The sequence below is a fragment of the Phocoena sinus genome, chromosome 16 (genome assembly GCF_008692025.1).
Source record: "Phocoena sinus isolate mPhoSin1 chromosome 16, mPhoSin1.pri, whole genome shotgun sequence".
In the NCBI taxonomy this organism is placed as follows: Eukaryota; Metazoa; Chordata; class Mammalia; order Artiodactyla; family Phocoenidae; genus Phocoena; species Phocoena sinus.
In genome coordinates this window covers 26864244-26885628 of record NC_045778.1, presented here as the reverse complement: position 1 = coordinate 26885628, position 21385 = coordinate 26864244, and the positions used below count along the sequence as shown (strand labels likewise).

Sequence of the window (21385 nt, the reverse complement as noted above, 5' to 3'; positions counted from 1 at the left end):
AGCAACTTCCGTAGTTCATTCTGTGCCTAAGTGACAAAGGCACACAGGCTGCTGGAAGTTTGTAGCACCCTCTGCTGGTGCCCATCTGCAAAGGCTGACCTCTAAACTAAAAACAAGACACTCATAACTCTAGTTTGACAGCCTGTGAATTTTTTATTCAAGTGAAGAAAAGAAAACTCCAGTTTCCTATTACAGCCACTGCTGCTTCAATCCACTGTAGCTCATGGTGCATTCTCCTATGGCTCTGCTGCAGCTTTCATTTCCTTGTGCAACCTTCATTCATCTAGGCTCCTAATAAAGGACCCAAAAGAGCTTGTTGAAACTGTCTCCAAGGCCAGGCAAGTCACCCCACACAGAAAGAGGTGGGTGAATGAGGCCTTCTCTGCCTTAGCCCAAGGGCAGTGTCACTTTGGCTACAACGGTGATGTGGTACGTGAGTCACTCCCCTACACAAAACCAAAATTTCTCACTGGCTTCCTATAACACTAGAAGCAAAATCTAGTCTTTACCAGGACCTTTGAAGCCTGCAGGATTAGAGCCCTGGCTACTTCTCTAAATTCATTTCCAATCACCCTTTCCCTTCTCACTCTTAAGCCACTGGCCTCATAATTGTTTGGAGAACATGCCAAGCCTGCTCCAGAGGCCAGCACAGTTGCTATTCCTTCCACCCCTAGATATCCACATGGGTCTTTCCTCATTTCATTCAGGCCTCTGCACAAAAGTCATCTCTGCAGGCCTTTTAGCGCTGTCAGGCAGCAAATGCTCCTGTCTCTTTCATCCTGTTTTCTAGAGTGTGTGTGTGTGTGTGTGTGTGTGTGTGTGTGTGTTATAAATACAGCACTTTTGCTACCTAAAGGGTCAATTCCCACCAGCCAAAGATCACCAGGAACACACATTAGTCAAAGTTAGTTTTTAAAATTAAACTCCCTGTAGCAAGACAGACTGAACACCATGGAGAAGAGTGGGGAATCTCAGAGGGTTTTAGGAGGGACTTGTACAGGATTTGGGCTTGTGTTAGGTGATGTTACAGAGTGTTCAAGAAAACAAGTGGGGTGCTATTCCAGATTGAGTGTTTTCAGAAAGTCTGGGCAATTCAGTATCTTAGTTACTAGTATTTTTTTTCTGGCTGCGCCACGCAGCGTGCAAAATCTTAGTTCCCCCCACCAGGGATTGAACCCATGCCACCTACAGTGGGAGTGCGGACTGTTAACCAATGGACCACCAGGGAAGTCCCTCTTAGTTACCAGTATTAATCGGGGGGGGGGGGGGGTATTGTTATTTTTGTGTTGCATGGTGTTCATTCAGGCTTAATTATGACTGAAGATGGCCTTTCACAATCATGCAGAGTCCTCATCTGCTGTTGATATTTGGTAACATTATGTTCAGTAGGGGAACACCACTGTAACTACGCTAGTTGACAGCTATCAGGGATGCTTTTTTTCTTTCTCATATATTTGTTTATTGTTTAGAAAGTAAGCTTCCTGAGGGCAGGGACTTTGTCACCAGTGCTTGGCATATAGTAGGTGTTCAATAAATGTTTGATAATTATTTTTTCAAAACATCTTTCATACCTCAGGTCCTACACATCTACAATACAGCCCTATATCTGGGACAGGTAAATTCAAGTCCTTGGAATGTCTCATAAGCGATGTCAGAGCCAATAGTAGCTGCTGGTAGGCAGACAGGTATTAACAGTTACATTTTATAGAACTTTAAAACAAGGAGAGCAACTAGGTCCTCTGGACTCTCCCCTAGACTAGATGGCGCTTAGCTTTCATCAGGGTTCAGGGAAGATAATTATCATGAAAAAACACTACTCTCCAATGACAAAAGTTGGCCAAGTTGAAAGACTATGCTACAAATAAAATAGGAGAAACACTCCTCAATCTAATAATCATCTTCCTTTTCCCATTCAATATCTTATAGCCATATGGGTTTTTAACAAAATATACGACATAGTCTGTGATTCAGTTAGTCTTCCAGAAAGATTCACATGCTAATAAAGTTGTCACCATTCCACCATTCCCTTACCGCAATTTAAAAATAATTCTGCAGCTTACTTATGCAGAAAGGGAATTAAGATACCATTTTTAAACCTATCAAGTTGGCAAAAATACAAAAGTTCAGTAATACCTTATTTTGGCAATGATGTGGATCAACAGGCAAACTCATACATTGCTAGTGGAAAAATAAATTGGTACAACTTCTATTGAAGTCAATCTGACAATATCTAACGAAATTTAAAACGCACAAAGCCTCTGACAACAACTTTCCTTTTAGAAATTTATTCTACAGATAAACTTGCACACAGGCAAAGTAACATATGTTATTTATTGCAGTACTGTTTGAATAGTAAACAATCTAAATGTCCATCTCTCTGGGAATGCGTAATAAATTAGGACATCTGTGCAGTGGAGACAACATTAAGAGAAAAGCTCCCCTTGACACTGGGGAGATGACCTGGTACCATCATCGAGAACTCGATGTTGCTAGAAGCTGGCCTGGCACTCACAGCTAGGCCTTATTGTTTTACTGTTGAACATAAAAAATTTCCCAGAACACCCCAACATCAGACAAGGAGATCTGTGACCATGACGGATCAGGACAAAAACAAGAATATTTAGTAATGATGTCTGAACACAGATAAAAACACGAACATTATTGTAACTACAAACATGACCAAACATCCCTCTATCCTGGCTGATATGAGTGACTGCTGTAACAGCAGCACTTATGAATTGTAACATTAGCCTCAATTCATTCCTCCTGCCTTGTTAAGATTTATTAAAATATGCAATCATAGAATTGCTCCAGCAACCTGAAAGCATCCAATCCACAGCAAATATGAGCTGCTTCCTTAAAACTTTCCCCCAAAACCAACTAATCCAAACCCCAATCCGGTAAGTCCTTTCCAACACACTGCAACTGAGATGCCCTATAATTCCCCATGGTGTGTGTTCTCCCTTACTGCAATGAGCAATAAACTCAACTCATTCAACTAAGGTGTGTCCCTAGAGGGGAAGGGATTGGCACACGTTAAGCAAAATAATCAAGGTGTAAAACCATGTTTATATGTGCACATATGTGTATACGCTACAACTTGTGTAAAATAATGTAAAAATAATCTTTAAAAAAATATATTTGTATATGCATAGAATAGCTCTGGGAAAACACACTCGTTAAAAATGGTTGTCTCGGGCTTCCCTGGTGGCGCAGTGGTTGAGAGTCCACCTGCCAATGCAGGGGACACGCGTTCGTGCCCCGGTCCGGGAAGATCCCACATGCCGCGGAGCGGCTAGACCCGTGAGCCATGGCCGCTGAGCCTGCACGTCTGGAGCCCGTGCTCCGCAATGGGAGAGGCCACAACAGTGAGAGGCCCACGTACCGCAAAAAAAAAAAATGATTGTCTCTTGGAAGGAGAGCTAAAGGCTGGGGCACAGGGGTGGGAGAAGACTCTTCAGTATGTACAGTTTGTTACCATGTTCATGATTCATTTACTTGAAATTAGTAACTTTTAATAAAGAGAGTAAGGGCTTCCCTGGTGGCGCAGTGGTTGAGAGTCTGCCTGCCGATGCAGGGGACACGGGTTCGTGCCCCGGTCCGGGAAGATCCCACATGCCGCAGAGCGGCTGGGCCCGTGAGCCATGGCCGTTGAGCCTGCGCGTCCGGAGTCTGTGCTCCGCAATGGGAGAGGCCACAACAGTGAGAGGCCCGCGTACCGCAAAAAAAAAAAAAAAAAAGAGTAAGAATCACAGGCACCACTGTGGAATCAATAGTGAAGAAAGTTCAGAATCTTGCCTAGACATTTAGACTTATCACATTTCTACATGTCTACATGTGAGATTTCAACCATGCTGAAGTCCTCAAATTGCATCCTCACTGCCAAAATGCTCTCCAGCTAAGCCTCCAAAATCAGTCTTTGTGGAAAAATTGGATCAAATTTCATGTACTCTGACGTCTTATTAAAGGCAGCTGATTAGTCTGTATCAAAAAAACATTAGGTAGGCTCCCTGACTTCAGACTATACTACAAAGCTACAGTAATCAAAACAGTATGGTACTGGTGCAAAAACAGAGATATAGATCAATGGAACAGGACAGAAAGCCCAGAAATAAACTCATGCACTTATGGTCAATTAATCTATGACAAAGGAGGCAAGACTATACAATGGAGAAAAGACAGTCTCTTCAATAAGTGGTGCTGGGAAAACTGGACAGCTACACATAAAAGAATGAAATTAGAACATTCTCTAACAACATACACAAAAATGAACTCAAAATGGATCAAAGAAATAAATGCAAGGCCAGACACCATAAAACTCTCTTAGACGAAAACATAGGCAGAACACTCTTTGACATAAATGAGAGCATATCTTTTTGGATCCATCTTCTAGAGTAATGAAAATAAAAACAAAAATAAACAAATGGGACCTAATAAAACGTAAAAGCTTTTGCACAGCAAAGGAAACCATAAACAAAACGAAAAGACAACCCACAGAATGGGAGAAAATATTTGCAAATGACGTGACCAACAAGGGTTTAATCTCCAAAATATATATACAAACAGCTCAAGTAGCTCTATGTCACAATAACAAACAACCCAATCAAAAAATGGGCCGAAGATCTAAATAGACATTTCTCTAAAGAAAACATACAGCGTGGCCAAAAAACACATGAAAAGATGCTCAACGTCACTAATTATTAGAGAAATGCAAATGAAAACTACAATGAGGTACCACCTCACTCTGGTCAGAATGGCCATCATCAAAAAGTCTACAAACAATAAATGCTGGAGAGGGTGTGGAGAAAAGGGAACCCTCTTGCACTGTTGGTGGGAATGTAAATTGATACAGCCACTATGGAGAACAGTATAGAGGTTCCTTAAAAAACTACAAATAGAACTACCATACGACCCAGCAATCCCACTCCTGGGAATATACCCAGAGAAAACCATACTTAGAAAAGATACATGCACCCCAATGTTCACTGCAGCACTATTTACAGTAGCCAAGACATCAACAACCTAAATGTCCATTGACGGAGGAATGGATAAAGAAGATGTGGTACATATATACAGTGGAATAATAGCCATAAAAATGAAATAATGCCATTTGCAGCAACATGGATGGACCTACAGATTGCCATACTAAGTAAGTCAGACAGAGAATGATAAATACCATATGATATCACTCATATGTGGAATCCAATTTAAAAAATGATACAAATTAACTTATTTAGAAAAGAGAAACAGACTCACAGATTTCGAAAACAAACTTATGGTTACCAAAGGGGAAACATCAAGGGGAGGGATGAACTGGGAGCTTGCGATTAACATACACACACTACTATATGTGGAACAGATAACCAACCAATATTCTGTAAAAACCTATATGGGTAAAGAATCTAAAAAAGAATGAATATATGTATAACTGACTCACTTTGCTGTACACCTGAAACTAACACAATAGTATAAATCAACTATACTCTAATTAAAAAAAAAAACAAAACATTACGTACAGATATTCTCTTCAGAGTGTGATCCAGGGCTCTTAAGGCTGGAATATGAACAGGTAGGTCATGGTGGTTTTGTATTTCTGGCTCTCATGGGGAGCTCTGTGAGGTGAGAACATACAGCATTTAAATATCATGCTACTCCAGCAGAGGTCTTATAGCTGTCATCTGTCCTTTTTCTAACTTACAGCTGAGGGTGATCACTGAGCTCCTCTGAGGCATCTCTTACCACTGCATCTCCTCACGTCTTCACCAGAGTCAGCTTCCACTCCACTTAATGCCTGGCAGGTCAGCATTTCAACAGATTAGGTGCATGAGCACAACAGAGACAATTTTGGGGCTTCCCTGGTGGCGCAGTGGTTGAGAGTCTGCCTGCCGATGCAGGGGACACGGGTTCGTGCCCTGGTCTGGGAAGATCCCACATGCCGCGGAGCGGCTAGGCCCGTGAGCCATGGCCGCAGAGCCTGCACGTCCGGAGCCTGTGCTCCGCAAGAGGAAAGGCCACAACAGTGAGAGGCCTGCGTATCGCCAAAAAAAAAAAAAAAACAGAGACAATTTTGGATACAAGGTATATCATATCCTAGATTCATATGGCACCAGCCAGTAGCAGTTGGCAGCTCATTTGTTTGGTGTCTTGATCTTCCTCGGCTGGGGACAAAGGCCTCCTACAAACTGTGCCCAGTCCTGGTGCCCTGACCTACTATTTTGGGGTCGCTGCCTTCCTTTCACCTCCAGTGATCTTCTGTGTACTTTCCATCATCTTTCCTCTCTCTTTTAGACTTAAACTTCTGCCCTTTACCAATTTCTGTTTTACACAATTACTTATCCTGTCCCCACAATTTAGACCCTGGCAATAGGCATTCCCAATGCTTCCATTTAAAAAACACATACCCTGTCAACAGTTCCCTAACACATACACAAATAAATCCAATTTTTTCACATCACAGAGCCCTCTAAGCCTTTCATCACAGCCTAGTGAATTTATCCATCAGGGAGGGCTAGGTTCAAGTTTCACATGCTTAGTGAATTCTTCTTGGATCCTCAGTCCCCAGTGAGCCCTTCCTCTCCCAAGCTACTATTAAATGAAGAGAGTGAATTTGTCTATTGCCTCAGTGGTTTCCAAACATTTACCTCCCCTAACCTCAACCCTGTTTTCAAAGGGAAAGCCTAATAGGAAAGCCAAACATGTAAAACACCAACTCTGGATGAAAATGGTACAAGCTCCAACTCTCTTCCCCAACCCCACAAGATGTTCACCCAGGCGGCTTTAAAACTACTGCTCTAGGGACTTCCCTGGTGGCGCAGTGGTTAAGAATCCGCCTGCCAATGCATGGGACACGGGTTCGAGCCCTGGTCCGGGAAGATCCCACATGCCGCGGAGCAACTAGGACCGTGCGCCACAGCTACTGAGCCTGCGCTCTACAGCCCACGAGCCACAGCTGCTGAGCCCGCGTGCCACAACTACCGAAGCCCACACACTGCAACAGAGTGGCCCCCACTCACCGCAGCTAGAGAAAGCCCGCGTGCAGCAACAGAGACCCAACGCAGCCAAAAATAAAAATAAATTAATTAATTTAAAAAAAAAAAAAAAAAAAAAAACTACTGCTCTATTCTGCCAATGAATGTTGCCAGTTCCATTTTTTAGGTCATCTTCCCTGCTAGATTATTAACTCCCTGGGAGTACAGGCCCTGTGTTTCTGACCTAAATTCAACTAATATGTCAGCATTATAAACCAGGTACTGAGCCATTAAGGCCACAGTACTTTCATAATCTGGCCCTTAACACAGCTTATGAGGTAGGCATTTCCCCCTACATTTTACACATAAGGTTAAGTGGAGCTGGAAGAAAAGACCCAATTTAATCAGCAGTAGAGCTGCAACCCATACCTAGGTCCTCAGAGTCTAAATCCACCACATTTTCTATTCTACCAAGCAGCCTCTCAGTCTGTTTTGGACTATTCTTTTCCGGAGCTCCTGAGAGAGACCAGCTGGTGCCAGCACCAGAGAGGCTACTATTAGTAGTGATCATGAAGACAAATTCAGTTATGAATTAATAAACTCATAGGGCCCTGTGACAATACTTAGTGTTCTCACCATTCCATGGCTCTGGGCTGCTGGGCTACCCCTAACAACTGTTTTCTTTTCTTGTTCATCATTATCTCCAAAGCTAACCTGACAGGATGATGGCATCTTTCTACAAAATATACAATTAAAATAAACCCAAAACCAATAAACAAAAACTTTAATGTGCCCAGGAATAAGCAGCTATTTGCTTTGCTTCCCTTTCCTCCTTGTCGACTTCATCTATAATTATTCTTATACCATCATGAAGATTACCTTTCTCTCCTAGTTTACAGAAAAGAAAGGAGAAAAGGCAAATGGCTTATCAATAGACAACCAAGAATTAGTAAATGCCAGGGACCAGGTATACATTAGGATTTAAAGTTGCAGGGCCCAATCATTTGCAAATGATAAAAATTCACTGCATAAAAAATAAACCAGCTGTATTAATAATGGAAAGGCATTTAAATAAGAGACTACAACCCAACTTTCAAATGTTTTATTTTTAGTGTTTTTAAACATTTTAATACAACAAAGATATAAAATAATATATATTAGTGAAATCTGGATTTAATTTAGAATCAAGATATTTACTTATATACAACACTGTGCTTCAAGGTATGGCTACCACAGGAACTTTCACATCTTCAAGTAATACTAGTATCTCTGCAGATTGGGTGACATTTAGGTAGCATTCTTAAAACAAAACATGCCCACTTTAGCCCAAGCTAATTTTGCTTCCCCCATTAAGTACCAGTTTCCACTCCCTTTGTTTCATATCAGAAATACTTCAACTGTCTTAACAATCCATAGATTCTTTGAATAAAAAATTATTAAAATTAAGCATTTTAAAGATGATATTACTAACTGGTAACACTGCTTGGCTAGTTCAGACAACCCAGTAGTTCAGATTGAAACAGACCTGAAATAACAACAAAATTAACATAGTATTCCTTCTCCATCCATATTAGGCACAAAGCTTCCTTATGCTTAAACATGGAGTACACTGAATAAAAGTCCTTTGGTCAATTTAGGGTAGAACATATTCTAAAAAACCAACTTTTGGGGGAGCTGGATTATAGATTTCACAGATGTTTTCATTGAACTTGATGCAAAATAACTGGCCATATTTTAGATACTTGAAATTGGTGGCATTTGCTGGGGGTGAGGGATAGGTGAGAGGGGAAACAAAACCTACTTCCATAGTAATTTCAGTCATTCAAAGCTACTCAAAGACAGAGAAAGAAAATACCCTCAACCTCTTTCCTTTCTCATTGCTCACCTGTAGCAGTCTGACTTTTGGTGTTATTAAGAATTTTCCTCTACAGCAGTGTGGGGTAATTCAGATTAAAACATTTTACAAATGCAAACTGTCTTAACTGCCAAAGTAAAGATGGCATTAAAGCTGACATGCTTTGTTGGCTCTGAAACTATCTGAATGAAACCAATACTGTTTAAGAAAGCCATGGGACTATTGTAAAAAAAGAGTTTTCCTGTCTCAAATACCTGAATACCGTAAAGAACTGACAAATGACTATTACCATAATTACTTTTAGTAAGGGGTAACTTAAGTCTACAAGAAGACTATCAAAGAATTAAATTTATTAGATTAGAGAGTTTAAAAAGAGAATATGGTTACTGTTCTCAAACATTATGGAACAAGAATCCTTAAAAAAAAGTTTACTATGAAACTGATGATGAAATTGCTTTTTACTAATACCATCAAAGCAGGTTAGTGTTATGATTATGACTTTGAATATACAAATAACACATTCCAAACAGGTTTCCTTAGAACACATGGTTTCACATCAGCTATAAAAGGATGTGATGCCTCTGTCCTTATGATTTACAAAATTATAAGATTTTTAGAATTCTAAGTAACAAAACTCAGGCAGGTACAGGGTAGGGAAGAATGCCATGTGCAGTGTCAGAGTTACACTATCAGCAGGTCTCTAGCATGGGGTTCTTCCTGTGAACAGTCCACACTTATTTAACTGACTGGTTCCATGGCTAAGCTCATTGCTTTCTGATTTAAAGGGATACTAATAAATAGATCTAGCATACGGAAGTTGTATTTTTATTCTAGCAATTCTGGCCACAGAGAACTATGGAGAAAATAGGCATGTTGAGAATTCTGCAGCCAAAAAAGGTTTCTCCCAAATTATCTGGTGATAATAGCAAACTTGCCTTCTTCTAAACCTGATTAGAAACTTCAATTACCCTTCAGTAATGCTGCTCTTCATGGGATTAAAAAAAAAAAAAGAAAGGAAAAAAAGGAAAAAACAGGTAACGCTGCCCCTAGGAAGACAGAAATTGCATGGAGAACTTTCAATATAACCTCCAGTTTGCATCCCCAAACAAAAAACCTTGGTTCCTTCTATACTGAAATCTCAGTGTTCAATGATGTAAGCCTCTCACACGTTTCCAACTGTAGACAAGGTAAAAAATATGTAGATCTAAGGCATGTAGCTTCTCTACCTAGCCATATTCACACCCAAAATGTATATCCTACCTTCAATATGGTTTTAACAAGAAAAAAATACAAAGACAAAATCTGGAAATTTCTGGACAAAACAAAAAGCAACAAAACTATAGGTTTTGTATTAAAAAAAGAAATGGAAAAGAATTTTGTCTCAAAGTTTTCCAAGGAAGAGACCTGGAGATGATTAATATATGTAAACAATGCCCTGTAATAGTTATAACAATAAATTATAAATCTAGCTTACCTTTTCCTCAAAACAGATATGATAAATGTAAGTGTGGGAAGTTATTTTACAATCCTCATTACAGTCTGCTATTAGGCACTCTCAGTATCAAGAGGTCTGCAAAGTTAGTTGCAATTTTTTTTTTCTATTTTGTTCTAGAATAAAATCCACACGAAGGAAAGAAGATTGATGTTAGGAAATTTACCATTAAGTAGCTATTCAACATTCTTGACTTAATGTTGCCATGGATTTTTTTTCAAACATTTTCCCAAAAGCCAACGCCAGTCCCTCCCTAGCTAAATTCAGTCCTCTTCTGTCATCTGGAAAAAAATGGGAGTTACATATCTTTTGACCTCAAGGGTCAAAGACTCTAACTGCATAGGAAACATCCTTCACCCTTCATGATTATGCAATTTCCTTAGATGAAATGTTGGCATTTTCATCCCCAGCATGTAAAAGAATCAACAATTATTGAAGATGTTACCAGATTCTAAAGTATGAGATTTAAAAGCATAATAAAACTTAAATTGCCTTGTGCCATTTTCTCAAGTGAAAAATAAAAAATAATGTTCAGAGTACACCCAAATTGGGATCACTCAGCACTAGCTGCAACTTGTTTGCATTATATTTGTTTCCTGCCCAATCCATTCAGGCTCCTCTGTAGCTTATATGGGGTAGGAATATGACTCAAAGTGCAAAAATAAAATATTTCACCATTTAAGGAGCAGGTTTCTGCTAAGTGGCCTAATTTTAGACCTCAATATGCCAGCACCTTTTTAACTCCTTGTTTTAAAACAGAATGTAGGGGCTTCCCTGGTGGCGCAGTGGTTGAGAGTCCGCCTGCCAATGCAGGGGACGCCGGTTCCTGCCCCGGTCCGGGAAGATCCCACATGCCGCGGAGCGGATGGGCCCGTGAGCCATGGCCGCTGAGCCTGCGCGTCCGGAGCCTGTGCTCCGCAACGGGAGAGGCCACAACAGTGAGAGGCCCGCATACCGCAAAAAAAAAAAAAAAAAAAAAAAAAAACAGAATGTAAAAGCTACACAGTTAATATTCCAAGTGGCTAAGCGCATCAGCTGGGGTTCAAAGTCTAATTCTAGAACCAACCTACTCTCAAAACTACTGTACAAAATCATTAAAAGTAAAGTGACAAATGTAATCACAGAGGTCAAATTACTTAAGGTACTAAATTTCTAGTGTTGTAAACAGCAACTAAGTTATATCACTCCTGACTGCCAAATTAAAACTAAATAGAAAGAATGTATGTACACAATTGTTTTAAAAATAAAAAACAACAAAACCTTTTCATATCCAAATATGTCTGAGATGGCTTAGTTCTGATGGCCAAGAATGAGAAATTTCAAAAACCAAAAAGTTACACAATGCCTGCAACCTGTTATAAACTTCTGAAAGAGAAAAATTTGCATGCATACCTCCCTACTTAAGGACACAGAACTTTAACATCTGATAAAACACTCCATTATTTTGCTCATTAAATAACACCATTAAAAAGCATAAAATTGGGCTGTCATCTGTCTAGCTAATAGTCATAGTACAAAGTTATTCCAGGTACTTTCATCACTAAAATCAAGCCGATTTTATTTTTATGGATGCAGCCATCTTCCCTTCATGCATACTTACTGATGATCATACTGAACCCTCAGAACAAAATAGGAACTGCACCTTTTGTTGATTTTGGTGAAAAATACCAGCACTATATTTGTACTCTGTCACCTTATGTATGGCCCCTTTCATTCTCTTCTTGTTTCAGGGATCCTGGTATATTCAGTATACTTTTCTTAAGGATGGTTCAGAAGGCAAAAATTAATTTGTTAGTAAAAAGGATCACTTTCCAGAGTTGCGTTTTTTAGAAAGACACAGAGATTAGTTCAAAAAACAAGTACTGCTCACTTGGTAGGGGTTTTTCGTTTGAAGAAAATAAGGAGCTTAAAAAATTATTATTATTATTTCTTGACTAGAGTCCTACTGGAAATTTTTTAAAAAATCTTTCAACCAGCAAATTGCTTAAGTTGATTTGCTTAAGCTCAACAGGTAAAGGTAAGAGACTAACTTCAATCATAACATTAAGTCTGCCTAAAGAGAAGGGGCAGAAGACATCTACTTAAGCTTTCTGTTCAAACAGATACCTAAGGACTCTTAATTATTCTTTCTTGCTTGCTATAATCACAGCCTGGCTCAGGACAGGGAACTTTACTTTGTCAACATACAGGCCAAAAAGCAAGACATCCAGGAACAACCTAGGGGGAGAAAGCAAAGTTACTCACTTTCAACAACGACTGTATATTTAATCATGAACACATTACAAAGACAGTCTTCATCCAATTAGTCTTTTCATTATTGCTGGTTTTGAAAATGGCCAACAATATTCATTTGGGACTGTACCATTAACATTGCATTCAAAAAAAGAAAACATGGGAAACCAAATTCTTGCTCTCCTACTCTGCTGATATGCTCTGGTATTGGCTAGAGTATGGTAGTACAAAAAGAGTCTCGTTGTGATATAAAAGGCAATAAACACATCAATGGAATAATGTTCATGGGCAGCCAAAATGAAGAAGATTCCAAAGAGGTTGAGAACCCAGGATAAAGTGTGCAAGAAATTCCAGCTTCTTGGTGTATCTGGGAAAAGGACAGAAAGATCATTTTAAAACCACACTTCTTCCAGTGTTTCTCAGTCATATGCTTCTTCCATCAGCCTGTTTCTCCCATTCTTCACAGAATCTGATGCCCTTCCCACAGCCTCCTCTGCAGCTAGTCATTTGATATGCATAGAAGCACTAAAGATACTTACATTCAGTGACAAAGAAATTCAGCATAGTTAGGACGACTGTGTGGCCACTGAACATGTAATCTCCACAAGTGTGAACGCCAGTTAGGGTCATACCAAAGCCACTCCAAATGGCAAAGGCCCGGTGTAATTTCTCCCATACACTGCCATATACCTATAAGGAAAGCTAAGAATTAGTGCTTCAAATGCTTAGGGCAGCAGAGGCTCCTACCACTCCCATTGAAATTCAAAGGCTGAATGACTTAGAAATAAGATCTAAGCAAAAGCAACCAGACTCCCAGTCTAATTAATTCCAGACACCAAGAATGGGTGGTCAAAGCTTGGCTGTACTCAGAACTATTTTGGTAATTTAATGAAATCAATGCAATTCAAACTTCTCTACTTGGAGTTCCTTTATAATGAAAAGGTTACTACAACACAAAACTATTTCCAAGTTTTATACCCTATAATACAGTAGTATTTGCTTGGCTGTTCTTGTCAATAAGAAACAGGCTATGACAGCGACAATGGCTACCATTCAATATCCACTCTCCCTTCTTCACTGGTAATAGAATCTAAAATTTATTTGAAGAGGCAATGAACTGAACTAAAACATTGCATTTCCCACCCTCCCTTGCAGCTAGGTGTCGCTACGTGAGTAAGTTCTGTACAATAAAATGTAAGTGGAAGTGTAAAAGATTTCTGGGAATGCTACTTATAAACGAAAGAGACAACAGCTTGGAGGAAGTCTTTTCTACCTTTCCTTCTTCTAGCCTACAACTCAGACATGATAGCTAAAGCTCTAGCAGTCATCTTACACCACAAAGTGGCTTTGAGGATGCAAGCCAAGTGTTAGGACAGGAGAGCAGAAAGACAGAAGAATCATGGATTTTTGATGGCTCCATAAATTTATCACACTTGACCTGGATGGAGTACCTACTTTCAGACTTATGAGAGAGAATAAATCATTGCTCGTTTATTAAACTACAGCCACAGCGAAGTTCCTGTTATTAGTAGCCAAACCTAATCCCAACTCCCACGCATAAACTTAAAAAAGCAATCCATTTTGAGGAAGAGTTTGAGCAATGGTCACTTTTTTAAAAAAGGCATTTAACACATAATAATATAAAAAACTGCTGCAATTTTATGTGCATTTACTACGTGCAGCATGCTGCTATATGCTTTTATGTCATTGCATTTAATTTCCACAAAAATCCTATGAACTGATTCAACTGTGCAGATGAGGAAACTGGCTTTAGAGAGGTCACACAGCTAGTAAGTAACGTAATAATAAGAGGTCACACAGCTAGTAAGTAACGTAATAAGGATGTGAACACAGGGCATCCAATTCCAAAGCCCTATGTCTTAAAGAACAAAAGAAACAATCTTATTAGAATCACTATTTCATTAGAAATCTCACCTGATTATACACTACCCAGGTTTTCCCTTTCTGCCTCAGTTGATGGTAGGGAGAGAAATTCATTATTAGAGAAAAGGAAAGGGAAGGTACTAAAATATACATGGTTTGGTTCTTTCCATGACCTCTAATGAGAATACGGTTAGAGATGCTACACTCGTGAAAGTAAAAAATCAGGCAGAGAAGAACAGAGATTGCTAGGAAAATGTCTCAGCCAAGGACAGGAAACAAGTGATGCCATGCAAAAGAAAGCAATAATTACACAACACTGTAAATCAACTATACTCCAGTAAAAATTAAAAAAAAAATACTGTATCACAGAAAAAAGGAAAGCCCAATTACTCAAGTCTCCCCATCCTTTCCAAGCTTAAAATGTCCCAAATATCCTTTCAGAAAAATAAAAATTGAAACACAGCACAACAGAATGAATTTAGACACTTTGATGAGAAATTTGCTCTAAGTGTTTCTTTTCTTAAGGTGGTTCCATTGTCTAATTTCAAAAACAGGCATGTTCTTGGTTCTGTCTCCAAACCTACTACTTCTGGGAGTGAGATTTCAAGCAATTACTTTATTACAATGAAAATGCCCTACGGAGTTCACTGTAAGGGATTTGATTGCTAGTTAATATCACCTTAACTATCTAATTTTAATGACTGCTGCAAATACAGGTCAGTAAGTAGGTTATATTATAATTCAAAGCAATTAACAGTATTTAGGGCAGATTTGAATAAATATGTCCACATAAAACTAACTGATAATAAAAAACAGTCATTAGAGACACAAAAAGGGCTGTCCATACTATAGTGGGATGGTATCTAATTTATTTATTTATTTATTTATTTATTTATTTATTTATTTATTTATTTTTTTTTTATGCGTTACGCGGGCCTCTCACTGTTGTGGCCTCTCCCGTTGCGGAGGACAGGCTCCGGACGCGCAGGCTCAGCGGCCATGGCTCACGGGCCCAGCCGCTCCGCGGCATGTGGGATCCTCCCAGACCGGGGCACGAACCCGTGTCCCCTGCATCGGCAGGCGGACTCTCAACCACTGCGCCACCAGGGAAGCCCTATTTATTTATTTTTTATAAATTTATTTTATTTATTATTTTTGGCGTGATGGGTCTTCGTTGCTGCACATGGGCTTCCTCTAGTTGCAGGGAGTGGGAGCTACTCTTCGTTGCGGTGCGCGGACTTCTCATTGCAGTGGCTTCTCTTGTTGCAGAGCACGGGCTTTAGGTGTGCAGGCTCAGTAGTTGTAGCACACAGGCTCAGTAGTTGTGGCGCACGGACTTAGTTGCTCTGCAGCATGTGGGATCTTCCCAGATCAGGGCTTGAACCCGTGTCCCTTGCATTGGCAGGCGGGTTCTTAACCACTGCACCACCAGGGAAGTCCCTAATTTATTTTTGTAGCACATGTTGCAGCCCTACGCACATATATTTTCCTCTTTAGTGGCTGATCCACAATCAAATCCTCAGCTACAGGAAATCTCTTTTCATTATAATAAGCTTACGTATTTCTTCTTAAATCTCTTCTAATCAATTAGCATACTACAATAATTGGGGGTAACTGTTCTATCCCTCCTTCACACCATGCATAGAAATTCAATAGATTTGCTAACTAAAGAATGTTACTTGCCACCTGGTTCTACAAGAATTAAGTCATTAGCCACTGCAGTCGCTGACCTTCAACATACCCTGAAAAGACTTCAGGACACAGTCAGGAATAAGGCACTCTATGCTCTGTGAAAACTGACAGAAAAGGCCTTCAGGATAGTTAGATTTTTTCAGGAGAAAATTTTATGAACCCAATTTCTTGCATCTTCCCATACTTAGAAAAGCACTAAAATCATTAACTAAGACATTTGTTCCTCACGACTAGCAGCAACCTTCTACCAAGATGTGTGGCTTGATTACACGTACACCTTCCCCAAGATCACATATATGCTAACCTTCCCCTTTACGTGTTCAGCGTAGTTCCTCAGAGCTAACTGAGAAGCTGTCTCCTGGGCTATAGTCCTCAGTAAGTCTCGAAATAAACTCACAGCTCTCACATTGTGCATTTTTATTTCAGTCGACAGATTAAAGACTTAAATTTAAAATATAAGACCATAAAAGTCTCAGATATCATCTTTCATTAATCAGAATGGCAGTGACTCCAAAAATTGTGCTGGCATGGTGATGGGAAAACTGACATGCACATAGTGGTGATAGTAGTGAAAAACTAGTCTTTCCTCGTGAAAATGTGAGCAATATGTATCACAATTTTCAGTGTGTATGTTCTTTAATTTCCTAACTCCACTTCCAGGAATTTATCTTAAGACGATTAAACAAGTGAAAAACCATAAATGTACAAGGATGTTTATGACAGCATTGTTTATAAATAGTAAGATTTGAAAATAACTTAAATGTACATCATTTGGAGACTGGTAAATTGTACAATGGAATACTCTGCAGCTATTAAAAAGGATGAGGTATAGCTATACGTATCTCTTCAGAAGAAAGTAAACATACTATTAAATGAAATATAAGCTAAAGTATAATGTTTGCAATATAATCTTATTTTCTGTTTAAAAAGTATCTATCTATATAAACTTGTATGAATATGTAAGCATGGTTAAAAATAGTCCATGTGGTATATACACAACTATTAACAGTATTATTTATGGGGTGGGGTGAAAGAAGTGGGAATTTTGTGAGACTTTACTTTTTAATTTATGTATTTCTATAAAATTTGAATTTTTACAGTAAGTTTATATGACTGTAACTAGAAAGAAGTACTTTCCCTTTTTGGAAAAGAAAAAAAGAAGAAACAAAAACAGCTTTTATCTTAAAAATAAAACATTTCCTTTACACTAAATCCTAAATGTCATTAACCGTTCCTCCTTTCTTACTAGTCAGTCTCCTTATACCTGGGGAAAGTTTGGTCACTCTGCAGCTCAGGACTGTATTTTTAGTTCCTGATCTCCTTTGGCTGCTTAATTTTCCCTTGCAGGTATTTCAGCTACTTATATTGCAGTAGAAAAACAGACACTTAATTTTGTTTTACACTTTACAAACAACATTAAAATAACAAAGGTGTTAATACATCATTTGAATATTTGGGAACACATAACTAAAGCATGGAGGCTTAGAAAAGTAGGCTAATAAATTCTCTTGTCCAAATTTAATGAGTCACAACAGCCAATTTTATATATAAAGCACAGGTGATCTTCAGGGTTTTTAAACATTTTACTTTTTACAGTAATTCATTACCCTGTTTTTTTTGTTCCCATCTGCATAATCTATCATCTCTCAATTTAACCAGAAGAGAAGGTATGTCTACAGTATACCAAAACAAGCAACAAAGTATAAAACAAAAACAAAAGTTAGCCATTATTTAAATATATCTCAGAAAGAGTAAAGTTTAGAGTAGTGGGTACTACATTTTAAATGGAATATGGTCCAATTGCAACACTTTTTAAAGAGTGATGAGGACAGTGAAGGGGCCAGAGTTACGTCATATGAGGAACTAAAGATGTTGAGGATGGTGAGAAAGGGAAAATGATAATAGAAAGTTACTTTTTTTCTATAGCTCTACAGCATTGAACTAGTTAGTATCAATGGATAGAAGTAACAGGAAGGTAGATTCTGGCTTAAGATTTTTACCAAATTATTTCTAGAGGTTCATTACAGATACTGAAAATGCTGAAAAGCACATTTTAATGTTAAAAGCAAAGCCTTAGCCTTAGTTCGTATATGGTGCCATCAACACACCAAGAATAAGAGGATAGAATGATAAAGAAGACAGTAGGCTACCTTTCCAGTGCACTGTAGGTGCTGTCCTGGCACGGAGAGGGAGGTCACAAACATGGTAAAGCAGCGAAGCAAGAATACAGTGCCCATCAGACTACAAAGCCTTCGCAGAAGTATTGACCTGTGAACAGTGACCAAAAAGGGAGAAAGATCAGAAGAAAACAAACCAAAATACCTCAGGCATCTAGTGTTTACTTAAAGGGAGAACAAGCAGGAAAACCATTAGATTCTTTGAAGAGGACAGAAATCTTAGAGACCATCTGAAGCACTGTCCAACAGGACGGTGGAAATGGACTATAACTGCACTGTCCAATAAGCTATATACACGTGGCTCTTGAGCATTTGAAATGTACAAGTGAGGAACTGAATTTTAATTTTATTTCATTTTCACTAAATTAAATTTAGCCACATGTGGCTAGCACCGGCCATGCTGGACAGTGCAGACCTAAGAGCATCATTTCACTGTTAAGAAAATATGGCTAAGAGAAAGTAAGAGTTATGCAAGAGACAAGTAAGATAGTACCTAGACTGACTCTTAGCTTAGTGTTAGTTTTATTACTCATATATTGTCATAACTTATTTAATGAGAAGTAAAGTTAAATATGTGATTCTAGGGAATTTTTTTGCTCATTAATGACACTGTAAATTGGTTGACAGTAATTATATAATAAACATTCTTTAATATCTCTTAAATTTAAGCTATAAAATACTGGTTTTTTTAATACTAAGTTTTACATTAAGTATATCTCTAACAATTTTTTTTAATGTCTTAAACCAAAACAGACTATATGATTCTTAAGTACAGAGACTTTACTTAAACATTTTTGAAATGCTCCTCCCACCCTCAAAAAAAAGTACTCAATACAAGGTTAGGTAAGTTTCAAACTTCAGTGTGTACACCTGGGATGGAGCTCAGGAATCTGCATTTTATTATTTTTTAATTTTTTTCACTTCAAATATACTTCTGTTTTATTTTCTTTCTCCTCTCCTCAAGGAACTCTAATTATCTATATGGTAAACCTTCAGGCTATCCCCTCAGTGTCCCCAAACATTTCATCTATTTTCTATCTTTAAAAAAATTTTTCTTCAAATTATCTTCTGATTCATTAATTCTCTCTTCTGCTGGATTCAACCTGATGTCATACTCATTACTGAATTCTCAATTTCAGGGATTTTAAAAAATGTGTTTACTTCTAGAGTTTCCATTTCATTCTCTGTTAAAATTATCTTGAACACAGTCAGCAGAGTTACTTTAAAATCTGTATCTGGTACCTCCATTTTCTGGATCCACAGTGGGTCTATTCCATTATTTATTGTTTCTCTTAAATTTTGATCATATTCTCTTACATACTTATGTACCCCTTTATTAGTTATTTACTTGAGTGCCAGATATTGTATATAAAAAATTTTAGAATTAAATTTAGGCCTATATTATCTTCCCAAAGAGAGATTTGATATCTCTTTTGGCAAGTGGTTATGGGCTTTAACAATCTGGGGTCACCTTAATGCAATTTTAGAAACTGAAATTATTTCAAGCTAGGTTTCAGTCCTTGCAGGGTTTCTTTCATTTCTGGTTCACTACCAGTTCTAGAGTGTAGCAGTGGTAATGTAAAAAAAGAAGAAAAGAAGGTAAGAAAGAGAAAAAGTAACACTGAATGGAAAGGGTCCCAAACTCAAAGCAGGAGGATTCTACCACTTCTCACCTTTCTTAATAGCCCTGCTCTCCAATATTTTGGGAAAACACAAGAGCCTAAATTAAATATACTTTCATCCAGAGAAGAATTAAATTCGTTTCTTCTGAGACCCAGTTAGCACTACTGACTTGAGAACACTCTAGCCCATTCCAAAATCCACAGCTTAATCTGGGAGTCTTGGTATCAGCCGTTCAACTTCGTTACATACCTAAGGCTTAGTCTCCTTATCTTAGCTCTGGCATCACAACCAGTGGAATGCTTTTTCAGAGATGCTTACTCATTCCTCTGATTGTACACCACAGATTATTTTTTCTGTGTTTTCTTTTTCATGTGTTTGTGTGTTTGGGGCTCTTGGAGATTTTCCTTTCTTCCTGCAAGTTCAGTGATGCAATCCTTTCTTAACACAGGATTTATGGTGAATCTTCTTACCATATGGTGGAAAGTCCAGAGCAAAAGTCTCTGCCTTCTTTTTTCCACGCCATCATTTTGTGAGCTTTTTGAGGAAGACAACATGGAATCTGAATTTTAACAAGAGCCCAGGTGATTCTAGAAAGTGCTACAAAGACCACACTTTGAGAAACACTTTGACTAATTCAACATCAAAACTTGCATTTAGCTGGTCACTGCTACACTTTGCTAAACCTACCAAGGTTTCCTATATAAGGTAAACTCTTTCTTGTTCTGAAGAGTGGATAAATTCAAATCTACAGGGTCTTGTGAGGCAAAGTTAAACCAGAAAGCAGCAGTGATACATGTGGGGTTTTTTTTGGTTTTTTTGCAGTATGCGGGCCTCTCACTGTTGCGGCCTCTCCCGTTGTGGAGCACAGGCTCCGGACGCGCAGGCTCAGCAGCCATGGCTCACGGGCCCAGCCGCTCTGCAGCACGTGGGATCTTCCTGGACCAGGGCACGAACCCATGTCCCCTGCATTGGCAGGTGGACTCTCAACCACTGCGCCACCAGGGAAGCCCAGATACATGTGTTTTTAAACCACCTCTGGTTTTAAGCAATCCACTTATAAATATTGTTGCAAAGTGAGAGAGAATGAAGTACAATATGGCCTAAAAGTGTGACAAGAATAGCAATCATCAATGCTTCTTTTCACCTTCAAAGCACTGAAATAACTGCTGCTTAGGACCTAAAGCTCATCACTGTAGTTTACCTCAACCATTCCCTGGTGAGGAGAAAGAATAAAAAATTCACGAAAGTGTCCCTATTCCTCTTCAGTGTCCAAAGACAATGGATAGCAGACCCACAACTTTATCAGATCTTTTTTTTCTTCACTATGCCTTTGTTTTTTTAGTTGAAGAATGGTTGATTTACAATATTGTGTTAGTTTCAGGTGTACAGCAAAGTGATACAGTTATATACATATTTATATATATACACACATATATATTCCAGATTCTTTTCCAATATAGGT

The 21385-nt window shown here is 38.7% G+C and overlaps 1 protein-coding gene across 2 annotated transcripts in view; it reads right to left on the bottom strand.

Moving 5' to 3' along the window:
• The window catches only part of LOC116741484 (voltage-dependent anion-selective channel protein 2), an 88271-nt gene that overhangs the window by 32665 nt on the left and 34221 nt on the right, over nucleotides 1–21385 (bottom strand). Inside the window, exons 4-6 of one of the 2 annotated variants that reach the window (XM_032608101.1) lie at nucleotides 18274–18391; nucleotides 13087–13237; nucleotides 11312–12914 (exon numbers count right to left, since the gene is read on the bottom strand). The exons of the other annotated variant lie outside the window; for it this stretch is intronic. Coding sequence (XP_032463992.1) covers nucleotides 12610–12914; nucleotides 13087–13237; nucleotides 18274–18391 — 574 coding nt within the window. The 3' untranslated portion in view covers nucleotides 11312–12609. Of the gene's footprint in view, nucleotides 1–11311; nucleotides 12915–13086; nucleotides 13238–18273; nucleotides 18392–21385 lie in introns of those variants that run through there. 2 annotated transcript variants of the gene reach the window in all.